The 21,039-nt window shown below is 36.7% G+C and overlaps 1 protein-coding gene across 1 annotated transcript in view; it reads left to right on the top strand.

Annotated features, from left to right (window-relative positions):
• Positions 1-357: 357 nt before the first annotated feature.
• Positions 358-21,039, top strand: part of LOC121296417 (dickkopf-related protein 2-like) — a 28,975-nt gene continuing 8,293 nt past the window's right edge. The window contains exon 1 of the mRNA XM_041221970.1: positions 358-964. Within this exon, the coding sequence (XP_041077904.1) occupies positions 752-964 (213 nt within the window). The 5' untranslated portion in view covers positions 358-751. The remainder of the gene's footprint in view (positions 965-21,039) is intronic.

The raw sequence follows: 21,039 nt of genomic DNA, 5'->3' as shown, positions 1-21,039 counted from the left end.
TGGAATATTCGGGACATCTGCCACATACCCTCACTCTTAAGCAGTTCATTATCATTATTTGATCAGAAACCATGTCAAAGTTACTAAGCACACACCTTCCTAATACATTACAGCAGCTATGTTTCTCAAAGTATAACGAGGGAAACGACAGATAATACGACGAAATAGTGTGAGCAACTTTATAGAGAAACACTACTATCGTATATTCTGCTCCAGGCGTCGTACTGTCCTGGTATAGAAAGTACGAGACCTAGTTTCACTCTGTCAAATCTTGATGGGGGCGGAGGAAACAAACCCACCGTGGAACCTATAAAAACAAGGACCTGAGCTCATAAAATACCAGACTGCTTCGTTTAATACAGCGGGACACTTTGCTAGTGACAGATCTTAGATTAACGTCCAGATAATCACGTGCGTTTGAGGTCATAAACTCACGGTGACATTGCCTTTTTAGGGTATTCATTACATTACTTCAGAATGTTTTTTATTTGTTTCATTTGAATAATAATAATTGGGTATCCTGTATTTTATCGAGTCAATAGGTGTAACATAGATTTTTTGTCTATTAATTCAGAGAATCGGTTATAGTTTTAAGTTAGATTTGCATAGTTGTTTGTTTGTTTTTTGTTTTGTTTTGTTTTTTTAGTTTTTTTTTAAATTTAGCTTCTTTAGGTTTCCATATACTCCATTGCCCTTACAGATAAAAGTTTAATTGTATGTGAGTGTTTTGCGGTTAATTTTGGTATTGAAAATGTTGCTGCTGGTGTGGACTAGATGCTCGCGTTTCATACTTTTACTGGCTGCGGTCTTGAGAATGGGATATTCTCAAAGGGCTGCCATCCCTGGATCCAAGGTGAATTCCATCAAATCGTCTCTGCTGGGGCAAACTCCAACCCAGGCAGCCAACCGCACCATCACTTTCCCTGTGGGTGTCATCAGTAAGAAAGGAAACAACCCCGGCAAGGTAAGATCTGGGTTTTATCTTTCAAAAAATATTATTTTATCTTTCCAGATGTAGCTTTAAAAAAAAAAAGTTTCAAACACAGTTCTGTGCATTGGTTTAGTTTTTGATTTACGTATTTTGTTGTACCCACCTGACATCTGTCTTTAACAGGACAATCCCCAAATCTAGTAATTTAAACCATCAAATAAGAAAAAAAAAACAAAACAAAAAAAACATAGACTATGATATATTGTATTTAATATTCCATGTTTTTGTGTTATCTGTTTTTGTCAACATTTAAACGCAAAATGTTAAGTAAAAATATTGCATAAGTGGATTTTTATGTAAGCAAAATAAACTTATTAAAATCTTTATAACATTGTCAGACTGACAGAATTGTTTAACGCATTTTGCGTTTTGCAATAGGCTGCTATATAATGTAGTGGAATTTATGTTACAGTGCAGGATGCTTTAAAACAGCGTTCGCATTATGTGGCCTGCGCGGGTCGAATGTGGCTCGCGATGGCACTGTCTGCAGTCCTCGTCAAACATTTCTACGATGTTTCTGTATTTTCTTGAAAAGAAAAGACTTGGCTTATTACAAGTTAATCGTCTGCTCAATATGGGTACAAGCAGAGCACATCACAGCGCGGTGCTACTGTAGTTTAAGAACATGAAAACATGACCACCGCGCCCGAAAAACGCCAGCTGCATAACCCCCACTCAAGCAGAAATTAGGTAAGTCCCTTCAAATATAATAATAATAATAATAATAATAATAATAATAATAATAATAATATAATAATAATAATAATAATAATAATAATAAGTCGGGGTGGGTTTCATTAGCATACACGCTATATAACAACCACGTTAAGTTATGTGAACTGCGCTTAACGTGGCTAATGTGCTGAAAAACATGCTTACAAATTTTGCAGATATCAGGCTTAACACTTCCCAATACTATCCTAAAATAAATCATACTTGTGTAATTAAACTGCGCAGATAAAACGGGGAGAGTCGTGTTAATTGTGATACATTTTTATGGATTTATTTATTTTGGCATTGTTTTGTAATACACTCAGATGACTGAAAACAAAAATAGAAAAACAACGACATTTTATCTTCGATTTGAAACCATTTGTATGCATTTAAAAAAGGAATCCCAATAGATATCACTAAATAGGGGTAAACATAATAAGTATTGGGAAGTGTTAAGACTGATATTCGCAGAGTTTATAAGCATGTGTTTTACGTTTAAGCACAGTAAGCGTTTTAGGATGACCCTATAAACACACACACAGCCTGGTTTTCAGGAGGTGCGTTTTTACAGAGAAAATACAGTTCGCAATGGATTTGCACTGCGAGTTTTTTTTGCCACCTAATTATACGTCTCGATTTTCAATGGCATGTTAATTTGTCCTACTCGTAACGCCCTTTGCGGTGCCTGCTTATGACTGATTTAATTGAAACAACAATTGATTTCCAGTTTCGTTAACAAGCCAATTAGTCACATTTCAATAGTCTGGACATCCATTTAACTGGAAAACAACGAGATAGCGCACATATAGTCGCAAGAATTTTAATTCCTTGAATCTGGGGATATTGCAGCATGTGTGCAATCTATTACACCTAGCACGTTTGGGAAGCCAGACAACTGATCATATTTGTGTTTGGCTCTATTTTGTTCCACATCCCCAATTGGAAATAGTATATACCTTGCCCTACGGAAAAGTGCATCTGTGACATCAGTCAGCATCTTTGAGACCATCAGATGCCTGATCTGTTCCCAGCTGTTGTCTGGGTGGCACCCGTGGCATGAAAATTAAGGTCTACTGTAACCTTTACAGGTACAGGTATAGCGTGACTGCGGGCTGTTTGTGATGCTAAATCAAAATTAATGAGATTACACAGCTCTGTTATAGTGCCTATATCCAATCTGTATCTACGCATACCTTGTTTTATAGTTAGATCTAGAAATGTCTGATGGGGACGAAATATGCTGGGTTTAGTGTAGGGTCTTTTTTCCTCATCCCTTCCCTCTCGTGCTTGCAGTCGAAGAATTGGAAGCGTTTCGATGTTCTCCATTGTAGATTGTAGGAGTTATTTGCAAAATAGAAACAATTATGAATTTCAATTGCTTAACAAGCTGTAACGCGAGTGTATTTTCAAAAAAGCGAAAAGCCTAAAATTCCATTGCGCCACTGACTTTATTCGATTTTTGAAAATAGATTTTGCAACTTGTTTTGCGTCCAGTTTTTCCTTATGCCCCTTTTGAAAATAAGGATGATAATGGCAGTTTCACAGACCCTGGGTTAGTACTAGTCATGGACTACCCAGTGTTAATTTAGGTAAAGTAAACAAGGATTAGTGGTAATCTGGGTCTGTGAAACCAGCCAATAAAGCATAAATACTAACAGGATTCTATGCAGTAAGAGAGCTGCTAAAATATTGTATTTCACATATTTGTTTATCTCTATATATATATATATATATATATATATATATATATATATATATATATATATATATATATATATATATATATATATATATGTATGTATATGTGTGTGTCTATATATATAGGTATGTATTAATTGTATATATATAATATAGATATATCATATATATATATACATATATATATATATATATATTAAAGGAAAGTTGTTTTCAAAAACAATTTTCAAAAACAGATATTTATAAGAATATATTTTGAAATTTATTTATTTATGTATTTACCAAACGTTGCGTTTTCAGTGGCCATAACACATACTGGTTAGATTCGGAACACCTTTTCTATAGCCTTTATCGCCTGTTATATGTGGATTAAAAGTCACTATTATAAACGTTAAACTTGTACCAATAAATGTCCACAATAGACTTCAGAAAATCCCATTAAGGTGTTTAGGCTTACAGTATTTATAACTTTACATCCATTTATATAGTCTAGCCAATGTCTTGCTTTTAGCTATTATTATTATTATTATTATTATTATTATTATTATTATTATTATTATTATTATTATTATTATTATTATTACTGGTCTTTGAAATAAGAGTATCTCATAACTCAAAACTTTATGTAGCTGCTGTAGATAAACTCTGTAAATGAGTTACATGTTATTGCTTTAATCACTTCAAATTAAATTCAGTGGGCATTTAGCATACTAATAGGACAATCGCATACATTAACATTTCTATGCATGATCGTTTAACTTCTTCATTTGCCCAAGATAACACCTGATTGACTTCAAGGGGTCTCAGGCGTTTAGAGATGAACTGTTTCCAAAATCCAAGCTGGTGTTCTTTTGCAACAACAAAAGATTGTCTAAAAATCATTTTTATTCATTTATCGTTGCTGTAGTTTGAGGGTTTACAACACTTCTATTTTGTGAACCCGACACACCCAATAAAATACATTAAAAATTGCATAGCTATTTACAGGAAAAAATCACACTGTTTTCAAACAATTACAGTATTGCCAAGGCAAGTCTACAAGCTATATATCTTTAAATATCATATTATGCGTGTCTTGAAATAAAACTTAATTGATTATTTTCCTATCACTAAATAAGGTATGACACAAATACCTAAATCCTATAATTTTAACAAGCTCATATTCTTTTAATTGGCGGGTATATAATTGGCAAAGTCAATATATCACATTTATTTTTTTGCAACTGTTATTGTAAAGGTTTGAAGTTGATGCTACAAGACAAGCAACTGTTTTATATATAGTTGATGGTAAAGTTGTTTTTATTTATTTATTTATTTAGAATTTTACCTGGAAAATATTGGCACCAAATAGTTTTGAGGGCTAAATCAATACAATTTGAAAGAAAACATCAAAACATGCCTCCACAGTGTTTAGCCTTTTGTGTTCTCTATTTTACAATAAATAATACACCAGTTTGTTTATATTTTGGGGTGCACATTTTCTCTTCCTTGGAAACCTGCATAAATTTTAAAACAATACCACTTCTAACATAACGTTTACTTCAGTGAGATCGCTTGCATTTCAGAGTCCAATTTACAAAGGGATTAACTTCAGTTTTTCTGTTTGTTTGGGGGGGGTGTGAAAGTATGTGCTGTAGAATTGTTGTTCACTTTTCCATGGCCACCAGGTGTGGGCTAAATTTCTATACAACTACACTCTAAATAATATGAATATGAAAACAAGTTGCTTGTAACAATTAAGATGCATAATGCATGACAGGTTAATTCTGTGAGACATGGTTTTAAATTAAAAGTTCCTGTTTTGAAAAGGAAATAAATTGCATAATGCCTTATATTCACAACGCATTTACCCCAGTGCTACAGTGGCTCTCAAAAGTATTCACCCCCCCCTTGGACTTTTCCACATTTTATTGTGTTACAACGTGGAATCAAAATGGATTTAATTAGGAGTTTTTGCCTCTGATAAATACAAAAAAGTCCATAATGTCAAAGTGAAAAATAAAATCTACAAATTGTTCTAAATTAATTACAGATATAAAACAGAAAATAATGTATTGCATAAGTATTCACCCCCTTTGCTGTGACACACTTAAATAAGCTCTGGTGCAACCAGTTGTTTTTAGAATTAGTTGAATGGAGTCCACCTGTGTGCAATTAAGGTGTTTCACATGATTTCAGGTTAAATACATCTGTCTCTGGGAGGTCCAACAGTTGGTTAGTAGATTTCCTAACAAAAACTACATCATGAAGACGAAGGAACATTCAAAGCAAATCTGGAATAAGGTTCTTAAAAAAAGATATAAGAACATTTCCAAGGCATTGAATACCCCCCAGAATCTGTGAATCTGTCTAGAACAGGCCGTCCCCAAAAACTTTGAGTAGCCGGGCGAGAAGGGCATTAGTCAGGGAGGCCACCAAGAGGCCTATGGCAACTCTAAAGGAGTTACAGTCTTCCATGGCTGAGCTGGGAGGCAGTGTGCATACGGCAACAATAGCCCTGGTGCTTCACAAAACTGGCATTTATGGGAGATTGGCAAAAAGAAATCCTTTGTTGAAAAAAACTCACATCAGATCTCGGCTAGAGTTTGCCAGAAGGCATGTGGGAGACTCTGAGACCAAGTGGAAGAAGATTCTGTGGTCTCAAGAGACCAAAATAGAGCCTTTTGGCCTCAACGCACATCATCCTGAGAACACCATCCCTACCGTACAGCATGGTGGTGGCAGCATCATGTTATTGGGATGCTTCTCTGCGTCAGGGCCTGGAAAGCTCGTGAAGATAGAGGGCAAAATGGATGGAGCAAAGTACAGAGAAATCCTGGAGGAAAACCTGCTGAGGTCTGCAAGAAATCTGGGACTTGGGAGAAGATTCATCTTCCAGCAGGACAGTGACCCCAAACATACAGCCAAAGCCACACTGGAGTGGCTTAAAAACAAAATGGTGAATGTCCTGGAGTGGCCCAGTCAAAGCCCGGACCTGAATCCAATTGAGAGTATGTGTAAAGAGTTGAAAATTGCTGTTCACCAAAGGTCCCCATCCAACTTGACGGAGCAGTTTTGCAAAGTAGAATGGGCAAAAATTGCAGTGTCCAGATGTGCAAAGCTGGTAGAGACTTATCCAAATAGACTCATGGCTGTTAATTGTTGCCAAAGGTGCCTCTACCAAATATTGACTCAAGGGGGTGAATACTTATGCAATCAATTATTTTCAGTTTTGTATTTGTAATTAACTTAGAACAATTTGTAGATTTTATTTTTCAAAGAGGCAAAAGAGTGATATAAACTACTTTACAATGTGCCCTTCAGAGATACACATAAAATTAAATGAATATGAAGTGTTTTTATATTATTATTATGAATAGCATTTTAGTTTCACAGCAAGGTCCCAATGTAGATGTTTCTCAGATGGTTTAATTGGCATTTTGGTTACATTCAGTTTTTATAGAAGACATACCTTTTTTTATTGGAAATCTTGTTCATGTTTTACTTGTTGTCTTTCAAAGCTTCCTGTGCTAGTGGATGAAGCAGGTTTAGTCTACTTGATTAGACTAAAGTTAGTACACCTGCTATCCTCATTGCAGTGTACCAGAAGTTAATCATCACAGGTAAATCATTTGCTAAAGCAGATAAAACACGATCCTGATTGCAGCGTACCAAATCAGATTCGTAATGATCCTGTTCGTGGATTAACTTAATACTGTGAAGGATAAGACTAACTTAGTACTCTTGCTCGTCCGAAACATTTACTGCTTACAATGTTTTGTAGAGGCAGCTGCATTTTTCCCCGAAATGACTACATCTGAAAACTTTATTCTGTACATTTCTTATGTCCGTCACATTTGGGCAGTTAGATCTGTGAGAGTAAAGTATCGCACAATCAAGCAAAATGTGTTAATTCTGTAGGGTGGTGCAAAACCTTTGGCCAGAGCTATAACTTAGTCCTCATTATTGGTGTAACTTATTCCACTTGTTAAACCAATTACTGGGATCATCTGTTTTAAGGCTGTGGCGATTCATCGATTTCTCGATGCATCGTATTGTTTGACCACTATCGATAGTCAAGCCTGTGCATCGTTTTTGTGTAAAGGGTTTAAGTAAAGGAAAGCTTTTATTTTTTTATTAAATTTGGTATCGACTCCCCTCAGGTCTGACTCCTGAATCTTCATGCGATTGAGCTCACCTTCTCCCCTCTGCCCTGCACCCTGTGAGTGTTTACTGATGATATTGGATCTCTGCAGGAGTCTTCAAATAACACATCAAGTTAAGAGCATTGTACTATTTAACTAGCATTGTACAGTATCGACTGAACTACAGTGCCTTCCGATGTTTGGCAATTATTTTCTAAAGTAAGACGGTCAGAAAAGTAAAGAAAGTAATGTTTGGGATACTCCGGTAACACAGCTAATTTGCATGACCATTTAATGACATGCAGAGGTCGCGCTAGCCTTTAAAAATGTGCATTTGTAAAAAGCATACCATCTCAAAGTCTGTGTTTTCAATCATAACATCTGCATTTTTACATGTTGCATCAATGTAGTTATATTATTTTCCAGTGTAACTATTTCAGATTAATAAAGTTAACATTCAAAATAGTACACAGTATACATAATGGTAGTAGAAATAGACATATAGACAAGCCTACCATGAAACGTTTTCTTTTCAAAAAAATCCCCCGTTCTCGATGTAAAAATCAGTGTAGCAGAACATGTACCAATATCTCTGCGGGTAGCTGTCAACATCATAACGATTTACAGTTTTGCTGTTTAAAAGTTCTTTCAGTTTTCCTTTTAGCATCCAAGTTTGATTGGTTGTTACTCTGACTGGTATGGATTTAAACAAGGTTTTTTTTTTTGACTCCCAGCTGGTACAAATCCACATGAATAAGGTGAAAAAAAATGTAATTTTATATATTTAATTACTATGCATAATAGTTTTTAATGCGTTACTACCAATGTTACACGGTAACTCACAGCTCCACAAAATAATTGCGTTTTTTTTTTAAACTTTTAATAACGTCGATGAATCAATGCATTAGCTTTTAGATATATCGATAGTGAAAAATTAGGCATCGCCTAGCCTTAATCTGTTTGGTACACTGCAATCAGGATTAAATTAGTACAGATTTTCAGGATGTTTTAGTCTGGACTAAATCACTGGTATGCTGCAATTGACCCTTCAGGTTTAGTACATATTTAAAACTAGTATCCCACAATTGTGTCCAATTGTGCACTGAAATCAGATTATTTAATCTGTTTTCTATTCTGAAGCAAACATGCACCTATCAGCTAGTACCAGAACCTGGACCAGGTTTTAAATGTCATCAACATTTTGGAGCTAAACAAAAATTCCACATGATGTTTTTGTTATTCTGATTTATTATTCAAGAATTATTTTTCATTTTCAAAACTGTATGGTGCACTGTAAATTTAACATCTTCTAGCCCTTTAATTTGGCTCTTTATTCCGCAGCCTGTACAGGTCACATTATTCTTTTATTGTCCTGATGCAGGCTGTAGCTATATTAAACCATCTGTTTTTAGTGACTAATTTGTAAATGAATCCACATGGAGAAATATCTCCCATAACTAAATCATTTTGCTACCATATCATTAGCCCCTTTCACTTGTCAGTTGTTTGCTGAGCCTTGGTTCCTGTGTTCTTCTTCTTGTCGGTTTACAGTTTCTGCATCCAAAAGAAGCACACTCCCTAGTCATGCTCATCTGGATAGTGTTCTCCCTGCTTTCAAGTTGGCCTGAGGTGTGGCTTGTTGGGCAGTCTGGGCTTGTTGGGCAGTCTGGGCACGTGTGTCTGTCAATGTGCCTGTCTCTTTCCTCACAAGAATTCAGCTCATAGTTCTAGGCAGGCACACTGTCATGTGTTTTCTGTTAGGTGCATTCTTGCCCTAGCATGAAGTTCTTCCTTGAGTTGAGTTACTCTGCAAAACTGTCATTTGTGTAGCCCAGTTGCTCATCAAAGCCCCCCCTAAAAGGGTTGTCAAAATTGGTTGGAATTAATTCTGTTTGTTTGACAGCCCACAGTATAATTTCATTATTAAATCTGCTAGTAGCTCTTGTTTCGTAGCATGATTAGAGGCATTATGTCACTTCAGAAGCTGGTGCCTCAAGCAGCACTTATAGCAGGGCCTTATATCCTCCAGTTCTGTAACTCCCCAAGTAGAGTAGCTCTATTTAATCTTTCAAAATACATTAGTTTAGTTGCTTTCAATGCAATTTGATTTATCAGTATGCTAGAGCAACATGTTATTAAATAAATATTAATAGCGCTATTGTTGATTTTATGGTGTTACTGCTATTGCGACTTATTTTCTTATTTTTGCTTGGCTTTGGAAATCTTTAAGTAAGGGCTATAGTTCTTTTTCTTTCTTTTTAAAGTGTTGTGTTGTTTTTTGTCAAGATGCAATAGACAAGTCACAATGTATTCAATTTTTTCTGTTTTTAGATATTTTCAGACTTTTTGTAGAAACTAAATCATGTTTGCTCAAGAGCTCTGTTATTTAGTATACTGTTTGAAATGTGACTTGCCCGTGGTATTGCCCAACATGAACTCTTCTGGAGTTTTGATGGACTGAGGTGTCCTGAGAAGTGCTCAAATCTAATAGCAGCAGAGATGGGAATCATAGTGCATGCATGCTGTTCCCCTATTGCAACTAATGCTCCATGAACAGTTGGAGGTGAATTAAAAAAAAAAAAAGCAATCTGGTGTGTAATGGGATAACCAAAAGTTTAATTTATTTTGTTTTTGTGGTGTTATAACTGTTAAAAACTTAACATTAGAAATCTGCTCCGCAGCTAATCAGTTGGAGAAGGGTTTTAGAGCGGCTGAAATAAGAAATACACTTTTGTTCACTTTTAAAATCACAAAAGGTGAAAATGAGTGTACAAAGTTAATTTTAAATGTTCCCAAGGTTTTTGAAATATGTTTTTACCTCTCATTACCACAATAAACATATCACAAGTTCCATAGTGTTCTGCTGTGGTTCTTTTGGTTTTCCAGTCATTATTTTCCCTTTGACTTATGCCGGGAAAGCCCAATGATAAGTTTACTTTGTGTTACAGGTAACAGATACCACCTGAGCCTCATGCTTAATATCTATTGCACTTACAAAACTAAAAAAGTCATTTTTCAATTGCACAAGATGTGAGACTATGCACCTAGTGGGTGTAAGAAACACCATGTTTGTTATGGTATTTCTTACAGAAATATTTCTTACATCCGCTAGTGGTAATATTGCAAGGGGACGTGGTAAATGGTTACACCAAATGTGGCAGGCTGGCGAGTGGATAGAGGCCCAGAGACAGTCTGCAGTTCAAAAAAAATACTAATTTTATTATAAATAACACAAAACAAAAGTGCACAATGGCAAAATAAAGGGATTTAAACAAAAAAAAAACAATACAAAAACAAACTTACAAAAACAAGGTTTCCATTCTGGGCAATGCCTTCACTGGATTCAAATTTACCAAACCAAAACCAACAAACACAAACCTGCTTCCTCAGCTCCCTCCTCCTAAATGAGAAGCAAAGACCTTTTATGTCAGGTGGCTGGGCGCTGATTGATCGTTAATTAACCTAATCAACCCCAGCCATCTGAACATAATAAACCCAGGCAGGTAGGAGAAATTAAGGCGGCGACGGCTCCCTCTAGTGGCGAAGGCAGCCCGGCTCCCTCTAGTGGGAGAGGCAGCGGACCCTCGGCAACCCTAGAAACCAAAAAGGAGACACCAGCAGTCCTAGGCGATGCGAAGCAACAGGCAACCCCGGGCGATGCGAAGAAGCAGGCATCCTTGGGCCATAGCTCCTCCCCTCTGGGCTCTGAGAGCGGCGGCTCCTCCCTCTCGGGCTCTGAGAGCGGCGGCTCCTCCCTCTCGGGCTCTGAGAGCGGCGGCTCCTCTCTCTCGGGCTCCGAGAGTGGCGGCTTCTCCCTCTGCTCTGAGAGCGGCGGCTCCTCCCTCTCGGGCTCTGAGAGCGGCGGCTCCTCCCTCTCGGGCTCTGAGAGCGGCGGCTCCTCCCTCTCGGGCTCTGAGAGCGGCTGCTCCTCCCTCTCTGGGCTCTGAGAGCGGCGGCTCCTCCCTCTCTGGGCTCTGGGAGCGGCGGCTCCTCCCTCTCTGGGCTCTGGGAGCGGCGGCTCCTCCCTCTCTGGGCTCTGGGAGCGGCGGCTCCTCCCTCTCTGGGCTCTGAGAGCGGCGGCTCCTCCCCTCTCTGGGCTCTGGGAGCGGCGGCTCCTCCCCTCTCTGGGCTCTGGGAGCGGCGGCTCCTCCCCTCTCTGGCTCTGGGAGCGGCGGCTCCTCCCCTCTCTGGCTCTGGGAGCGGCGGCTCCTCCCTCTCTGGCTCTGGGAGCGACGGCAGCTCCTCACCCCTCTCTGGCTCTGGGAGCGACGGCAGCTCCTCACCCCTCTCTGGCTCTGGGAGTGACAGCAGCTCCTCACCCCTCTCTGGCTCTGGGAGCAACAGCAGCTCCTGTGGAGGCGTGGGTTCGAATCCCACTACTGACACCAAATGTGGCAGGCTGGCGAGTGGATAGAGGCCCAGAGACAGTCTGCAGTTCAAAAAAAAATACTAATTTTATTATAAATAACACAAAACAAAAGTGCACAATGGCAAAATAAAGGGATTTAAACACAAAAATAAACCCAATACAAAAACAAACTTACAAAAACAAGGTTTCCAGGCTGGGCAATGCCTTCACTGGATTCAAATTTACCAAACCAAAACCAACAAACACAAACCTGCTTCCTCAGCTCCCTCCTCCTAAATGAGAAGCAAAGACCTTTTATGTCAGGTGGCTGGGCGCTGATTGATCGTTAATTAACCTAATCAACTAATCAACCCCAGCCACCTGAACATAATAAACCCAGGCAGGTAGGAGAAAATTAATCCCATCCCTGCCAATTTAAAAAGGGCAGAGCTTTGCTCTGCCACACCAAATGTAATGGACTTTCTTCTGTGAGCACAGTTGAGCACAAGGGACGATTTAAAAAGTCACCAGGATGTGATGACTGAAACAGAAAATGACACAGTGTGAATCTAAACAGAAAAAGGATACAGTCAGTTAAGATAACTCTTAACATACACACTCGTAACAAGTTGATCCTGAAGGTCAGCTGCTGAGAGACCTGCAATTTCTACTTTACCCCCAGGGAGACCACTCACATTAGCTATGATAAGTGATTCAAGAAATCTGTGTTCAAGATTTAGTAAGCTACAGTAGCACTAGCCAGGCTTAACCTGTATAACGGAAGCTTATCTAAATTGGACTGTTGAAGTTTATTTTTATTATTTTTGTGTTTGATTATCTATATGCTGGTTTCCACCTAACGTTTACATGTTTTTCACATACAGTCAGACGATTGTGGATTTTTATTTCTGGAGGCTTGTACTTTTGCATTGTACATTAAGCGAGATGACAAAGATATATGTGTTAAAGACAAAACTATAAGTTACACTTAATGGCATCATTTCAAGTGTGGCAATGTGACAGGTGAAGACAACCTGGGCAACCCAGTTTAATACAGAGGAAAACAGTAGGAAACTGAACCTGTGATGTAATTAAAGAATTCATTGAACTGATGCCAAGCGTTACGTTTTGTTTTTTAACTGTTGCCAAGACCTGAAGGGCTTCAGTGTGGTTAAATGATACTAAAGAAGTGTCTTGTGTCTAAGGATGTATTATTTTTTGTGTTCAAAGGGCATGTGGATCTATAAAACTAACAGCAAGAGAACAGAGACTGTGTTTGTAGCTTACAGGGAGTGTGGCAGGTTCCTGCATAACATCTCATAACAGTTTTAGAGGGACATCTCAGGTCTACAGTCAGTAGTAGCAGTATTCTATGTCCTATTCTGTGATTGAACTATGTTCCTAATACATTACAGGCATAGAAGAAAACAAAAACAAAAACAGATTTCAATTTACAGTACTTCAGTAACAAAACTGTGTCTGCATAAAACATATCTTGTTGAATTGAATTACATGGTTTTGGGTCTTATTAGCAAGGCAAGCTCTCCTTTTACAGGTGTACACTAGAACAGTTATCTGCGGGTGGAGGCCAGTGCAGAAAATTGAAGAAAAAAAAAAGTATATATATTTTAATTGAATACCCATTAATTCAGCACTGTTATTAACCAATTGCGGTCCTATTTCAGACCAGGTCCAACATTACAATTTTCCATTTCCAGTCCGATATCGGACCCTGTCAAGCATCAAGCACAGGTCTCTAGTCGTTTTTTCTCCGGAAAAAGCCGAGAAAACCATTCATTGGCCGAGTGAGACAGATAAGAGCCGAGAGAAGCCAAAACAAAAAGGGGGGCTTGTCTGAGCAATACACATAGCCCCAGCACCACAGAGATAACACGGACACAAACAAAGAAGATTAAGCAATCCAGCGCTCAAAGAATATTACAGACATTTGCAGAGCTTTTTGAGATGTTATAGTAATAAAATAATCACTTGGATCGCATTATTGAGGAGGTTGGTGATAAAACGAGTGAGAGGATTTATCAGTATGCACGACTATGAAGAGGTATGTGAAAAATACAGCGAACAAGGCATGGGGCTTGGCTGGAGATGCAGTACTGAGTGTCCTTTTGCGATGCAGTGCCTTTTAAACTTGGGTTACTCTGAAAAAAAAAAAAAATTAAACAGCACGTGTGAAAATAAATTGGACCAGACGCATCCGACAAGCACTGAATAAATGGACCACAAAAGGTTAAATCTTTAGCAGGGTTGTGTACCTTGAACACCTAAACTAACATTTTTTATGTAAGTTAGATATGCCTGTGTTAGAGCTGAGGATGCACACATTGCTGGCTACTCAATCTGGCATCTCTGAATAGAAATATGTCTTAGATTAAATATTGATTTATGAAATAGCAAGGGACATGGTTAATGCATAAGTGGGGTGCGGAAAACCAAAATCTTTTAAAAGCATAGAAGAGTGTAATAGAGCATAGTGAAATCATGGTAAAGGATGGATAAGCATTGTTAGGCTCAGATAGGTATTGTATGGTAAGCATGGAAACTGCAAAATTACTGTGCAAATTTACCATGATAAACTTTTATAAGGGTTACTGTAGTTTAATTTCAAAGCCTTCGACCACTGTTGAAAGACTTTTTGCATGTGGTTATCAGTGCTCAAATTACAGGGGGGGGGTTTGCCCCTTTACTTTTCACCAGGATGCTTGAAATGTGTTTGCTATGGGAAGATTTTCTATCTTGCCAGATATTTCTTGCTTTTATATTTTGTGGGGAAAGTCTGTTTTTTGTCAACATACTTGTAAGCAAGACAGTTATCAAACTGATTTACCTCTACCTTTAAATATTTGCGGGTGGGCATTGTAGAACGGAACACGCTTTCTGCAGTGTACATGGACATCCCCTTACAATCAAACTGCTGTTTCGGCTGCACGCAGTATGAATGACTGGAGTTGCAACCAGTCAAACTGCAGTATGAATGTAAACCTGTGCAGCAAGTTTGAATTTCTTGTGAAGAGTCGTGATTAAGAAGACTGGACTGGACCACATCATGTGATAAAAACTCCTCCGAAAGAAATCGGTAAGTTTTTTTTTTTTTTTCTTAAATACCTACTTATATATAATTAACAATTACAGTGACTAACACCACAAACCAATGCTTGTTTCGTTACTCATTTTCGTGTATTGGGTAAAGGCCCATTGTTCGACTGAAAACATGTTACTAGATTATCACCCGATCAACACATTGTCAGCGTCCAATTGACCCTAGTATTTTTGCAGAAATGGAGTTGTTTCAGGTGGATTTCTTGAATATATGCATGTTTACGACGTTGTTTTCTTAAAAGTAAACCAGAAGTAATAACTAACTGAAACACTTCATCTCCTATTTCTGCTATTGTCATGAATATTATTGCTCCTGTATTCATAGTTAATCTAGAGCTGGAGCTGCATTTTTTAATGTGTGTATAATGTGTTAAAATGTATACTTGTCTTGAATAATAGTGCTCCCAAAATCCTTAATTACTGTTTGAGCTGCTGCTGAATGTATGGGGTGCTTTGTTAATATAGTTTGTAATCAGTTAATTTAGAATGTCAGATAGTTTATTAACATACACTTGCCTATTGATTTTTTCATACTTATTCTGTTCATTTCATATGTTGATGCATGTGTGTCATGACATAAGTAATAAATACATTTGTATTTATTGATTCATATTGTGATTGGCCTTGGCATATTGTGCCGGGGGTAAACTCTGTCTGACTCTTAGAGAATACTTTGCTTGCTTCCCGAGGGGTGTTCTCTTAGCCAGAGACAACTGTATTGACAAATTTGTTTTTCCAAGGTGCACGCTACAAGGATGGAAATAAGACTCTCCTTGTATAGGAGTTTGAACCGTGTCATTTTTTACGAGCTGCAGGCACTTGCTTTTTTTCTGCTTCATCAGTATAATGTTTACAAAGCCTGCCGCTCGTAAACTCTGAAATGGCTCAAACTGCAGTGCAATGAGTGTCTTATTTCAATTATGCAGATTTATTCTGGCATCTGGTATTATAAAATACATGTGTTTAAATAATTATAAGCACTGTAATACACTGTAAAAAAGTGGTGTACTGTTCCTTCCAGACAATACAGAAACGACCTACTGGGGTTGTTATTTGTTGAGCTCTGTTTTGGTGTTTTGTCCGATGAACGCATGTTGAGTCTATATTGCTTTCCTCTATAATATTGCAATGTAACTCTCATTCTGTTATTTATTGACTGCATATTTATAAACGCGTTTGCTCAACATATATATATATATATATATATATATATATATATATATATATATATATATATATATATATATATATATATATATATGTTTGTGCGTGCGTGTGTGTGTGTGTGTGCATGCGTGCTTGCATGTGTGTGTGTGTATCCCATTTATTTATTATAAAAGCTGATCTAATTTTTCAAGTCTAGCTTTTTGTATGTTTTGGTGAGATGACAATAGAAAAAAATAAGTCCCCATTTTTCACTGGATGTGGCATTCTTGCCTCATTTTAATAAAGCACAAGAAGTCCAATTGTTTCTAAGTAAAGTTTCCATTGTTTTTATAATATATTATATTAATTACAAAATCATTATTAAAAGACTAATTTGAGATTAAAGTTTTGTTGAATTTTCAGAAGACTCCACCTTTATCAAAGCTAAGCTTAATTATTCTAACGGGTGAAAGGAACAGTGTCTTATTGTAGCTACTGTAGGTAAAACTTAGACGTCCATTCTACGACATGTGAAAATAACAGCATTCTTATAACTTACTTTTGTAAGATTTCATACCTGTGTATCTCAGTGATATTCATTTGTTTGAGATGTAATACAAGCTAAAAAATAGTATGCTAATTTAGGTCAATGGTAATTAGTAATGCAATATTTACTGTGTTGACTCGCTTTGTTTCCTTAAAGAAAAAATGCAAGCATAAAGAAATCAAACATGGAAAATATGTTGTTTTGTATCAGTAGTGCATCCTGGAATATTGTGATTACATACTGGAGTTCGTATATGCTTGTGAATGTGAGGAAAACATTGATTGGCTGTGCTAACAGTCACTTCGAGCTCACATTTTGGGGCCCCCTTACTTATTGTCCCATAATCCGAGCACTGGTGTTTACACTACCAGTGGCTTACCTCACTTGGTAAACATTAGTTTTCTTACAGCACCAATGATTTTATTTGTTACTTCTGTGAGTGGGTATCAAATACTGTATACATGCCACAGCTGCTTACATCAGTTCTTTTTAATGATATTTTAACAAATTGTTTTGTTTAATTTAGTGCGGAAATAATTAAGCAAGTGGAATTTATTTAACGGTGCTAATAAAAATGACTTTTTTTTTCATTACAGGTTAAACTAGTCAATATACATAATTAACTAATTAAGAAAATACAACTGCATACCTTCTTGCCACCTGATAAAAACAAACTATATTAAAAAAAAAAAGCTATTCAAAGAAAAAAAAGGTCATAGAGAACAGATAATAACACTTTTTTGTACAGCGCTTAAAAAAGAATTTGACTGCCTTTATACAGTCCTAGCATCAAACACAAATCGAGTCCTTACGTCTGTCATTTTACCTCATTGTGTAACGTCTGTATCCCTCATCATCTAGCCAGGATGTCGAGAGACGCTAACGTACCTGAGCCCCATGAGGACGAGCAATAACTGTATTAACAGACTAAATAGGGGAGAAGGGAAAAAAAATTGTTTGATAACAAATCTTCACCCTCCACAGGCTGTGACTATGGCATTTTTAAAAACATGACAAGATAAATTGCACTTAATAGTTTTATGTCATTGGCTTTCAAAGGGTATTTTGTGTAACTGTGGAGCCTCAGTTGTGGTAAGTTTCTGGTTGTGATGTAATCAATCCAAGACTCAAAGCCAGAAATCACAGATAGGGATCACACAAGGCTGCAAGGGTTTGCGGTGTGTTGTTTGAGATAACAGGCCATTTTAAAAAGGGAACAATACACCTCTGAACACTTTTGTGTTACTTGTATACAGGGCATTGTGGCTTCCTCGGTTCTGTCTGTAATGTATATTACTTTACAGAGGTCTATCTTTTACTATAAGGTTGCGGTATGAAGTTGGAATATGTTCGTCAAGCTGGGAGTGTAGGCGATTGCTTTGGCATATACCAAGTACCAAGCCTAGAGTAAAGTAGTTTGAAATGGAATATGAGGAGTTCTGTGTAGTTTTTAATTGATGCACTCTTCAGGAAGTATTTCACATGTCTTAGTTCTATACATAACATTATTTACTTGGTTATGTGGAATCAAAGTTTTTTTTTTTGTTTGTTTTTTTTTTTTATTTAAAATGTGTATTTCAGTTGCACTATACTGTTCAGACACATAATTATTGGGAGTATAACAAATAAGTTTACAATGTGCTTTTCACAACATGGGGTTTCTAATCTTTGGCTACAAAGGTTAATTTGCACCATTTAATGATTCTGGAAGGAAAACAACGACAACAAAAAACTTTAATTGCTACAAATATAGAGGGAATATAATATATAAAGGCACATGGATGTTTAATATAAGGAAGAAACACATATATTTTTAGTCCTGTAACATAATACCAGATAAAGTGTATATTTTTATCTATTCAAGGTATCTTTACCTCAGTTTAATGGCCTAAATGACATCACAGTATTTAAACCCATTACTTTTTATATGGATTCAAAATACTATTACTTACTGATCAGTTGTTAATAACAGAAACAACTTTTAAAGCATCATGTTAAATATTAAAACTTTATAAACAGTTCAAGTAAGCTGTTGCTCAAATACCTTCTAACAACAAAGATTAATCTTTTGTTGTCAGATGCAAAGTACTGCAGGCTGTATTAATACAATTGCAGATACACATTTAAGTGTGTTACTCAGTGCCATCTCTTGCCTCAATTATAATTTGAATAAAGTGATCAAAGGTATAGATATACGTTACTGGGATTCACATACAAAATAATGATTCACTTAAGAAGGATGATATTCTCTGTGTTTTGATCATTTACATTGAAGCTTAGTGGTGCCTTTTGGCTGAACCTGTTCTCTTGTTTACAATACAATACAATACGTGCATATCATGTTTGTGCCACCAAGAAACTGCAGAGAAACAAATATTGCAAGTCATATATATCAGGTCATGAAAAGTGTAGTTGAGCAGAGCGATTTAATTAAAATCATCAACTGGTGGATTTTGGTTTTAAGGAAGTAGAAAAATATATTTTTTATGTTTTATATATTCCAGACAGGACAAGCATCACAATTAACATAGGTCAGTCTGACCTTTGTATCTTCTGTAGAAGATTTATTATTATTATTATTATTATTATTATTATTATTATTATTATTATTATTATTATTATTATTATTAATTACTTTTTGTGTATTTTTAAGGAGTCCTGGAATTCTTTTACTTCCACAGTGACACTCAGGGTCTTCCAGAGTGAACCTGGGGCAGACTGGGAAAATGCATACCTCAAATTGAAGAACAAAGAGGGCACCAGCTGATAATATGTATTACTAGTAAATAGGGTTTAAATACTTTGTTAGTTATGTCATATCCAGATTGTTTTTTAAATAAACTGACTCCTCTGCTGCAGCTGAATTGTATAACAAGTCAAACATAAGAATTCTACTACAACAACTACGACTGTTACAAACACATTATTATAAGTAAGGCTTAGCCCAGTTATTAGTCACTATGGCCTCATTCTATCTTGGTATAATTGCTTCCGTACTGGGACACAACTCATAAAATACCACAGGCGCCCAAATAAAACAGTGGGTGATATAACCAGCAGTAAATCCTGGGATTGGTTTTAGTAATTACCCCTTAATTCAATTGCTACAATACCAATGCAAGGTTGCTCACAACTGACTGTGACCATAAACCTAAGTGTGGTGCTGGAAAGCCTCACTTCTCCATTGTTTAACTCTCCAGGGAAGATTTAGGGGTGTGCATTTCAGATAAGAAAGGCCCACTTTTGTGGTAAACTGGTGAAACTGGCTTCTGATTTTATTAAATTTTCCTAGAAAACTACGCCAAAACAAGTACTTGGGAGACCAGTAAGCATTTATTGGGTTACAGAGTTCTACAGTGGTCTCGTAATTTGAAATATCACTGCTGGTCTGAGTTTGACAATGTTTTTGTCTCAATATAATTATTAACTACGGCTTTGAGTTGTTGTTAATAAAATGTAGGGGTATGATCCTGAGAATGATAAACTGTCACATACCAGGCTTTTCATTTGTTATAAAACTGCTCTGGGGCAAAGTTTGGATGTACTCTTTGTGCTACTGCACAGTTTCTAGTTTCAAACTATATTACCGTATTATAGACACATTATATATTAAGCACCCATAAAACTTGTTTTGTCATTCCTATAGCAACAATATGACTTTGCACTGTAGTGTACTGCCAAAATACTGTAAAAGTTGATTTGCAGTCCCTTCCCTATATCAAGCTTCTGCTTAGCAATGTGATTCGCCCAGTTATTCTGTCGTTTGATTTGAATGAATTCTAAGTAGATTCCAAAATGAGATCTGGAGATCTAATGCTTTAAGTACTAATTCAAATATCTGGATATAGTATCAAATTCTAGAACCCACATCAGCACTGTTTCAATCTATTGTAATCTACAATACCAAAACACCTGGAAGGTGGAGCCTCTTTTAGTTGATGCAAACCCCCCAATAACGTAATGATATTTTGGGACAAAAATGTAGTAGACACAATTGACTTGAATGCAGTGTATTTTTATTTCGATTTGGTAAGGATCTGAATGAATTTGAAGCCAGTCTTCATTGCTAAGTTGTTTTGTGCAGTGCTGTACAATCTCACTTGCTTTAGTGTTCTAGAAGCCCTTTCTCTGATATTTGACACTTCATACTGTAGCTGATTTGTTTGGTCTGCTCAAACTCAAATCCAACTTGTCAAGTAGCTGATCAAAAAGACTACAGATGAATTGCCTGATGAAGATCTGTAATTATAAAAGCACTAATTAGTAATGACAACCACAATGGTATTTTTCTTTTTCTAAGTTAATTGTAAAGGGCTGTGTCTAGAATATTTATAACTTCTTGTGAATTACCAAG

Source organism: Polyodon spathula, chromosome 2 (genome assembly GCF_017654505.1).
Source record: "Polyodon spathula isolate WHYD16114869_AA chromosome 2, ASM1765450v1, whole genome shotgun sequence".
Lineage (NCBI taxonomy): Eukaryota > Metazoa > Chordata > Actinopteri > Acipenseriformes > Polyodontidae > Polyodon > Polyodon spathula.
The sequence above is the reverse complement of the archived record's forward strand: the minus strand, read 5'-3'. Positions and strand labels throughout refer to the sequence as shown.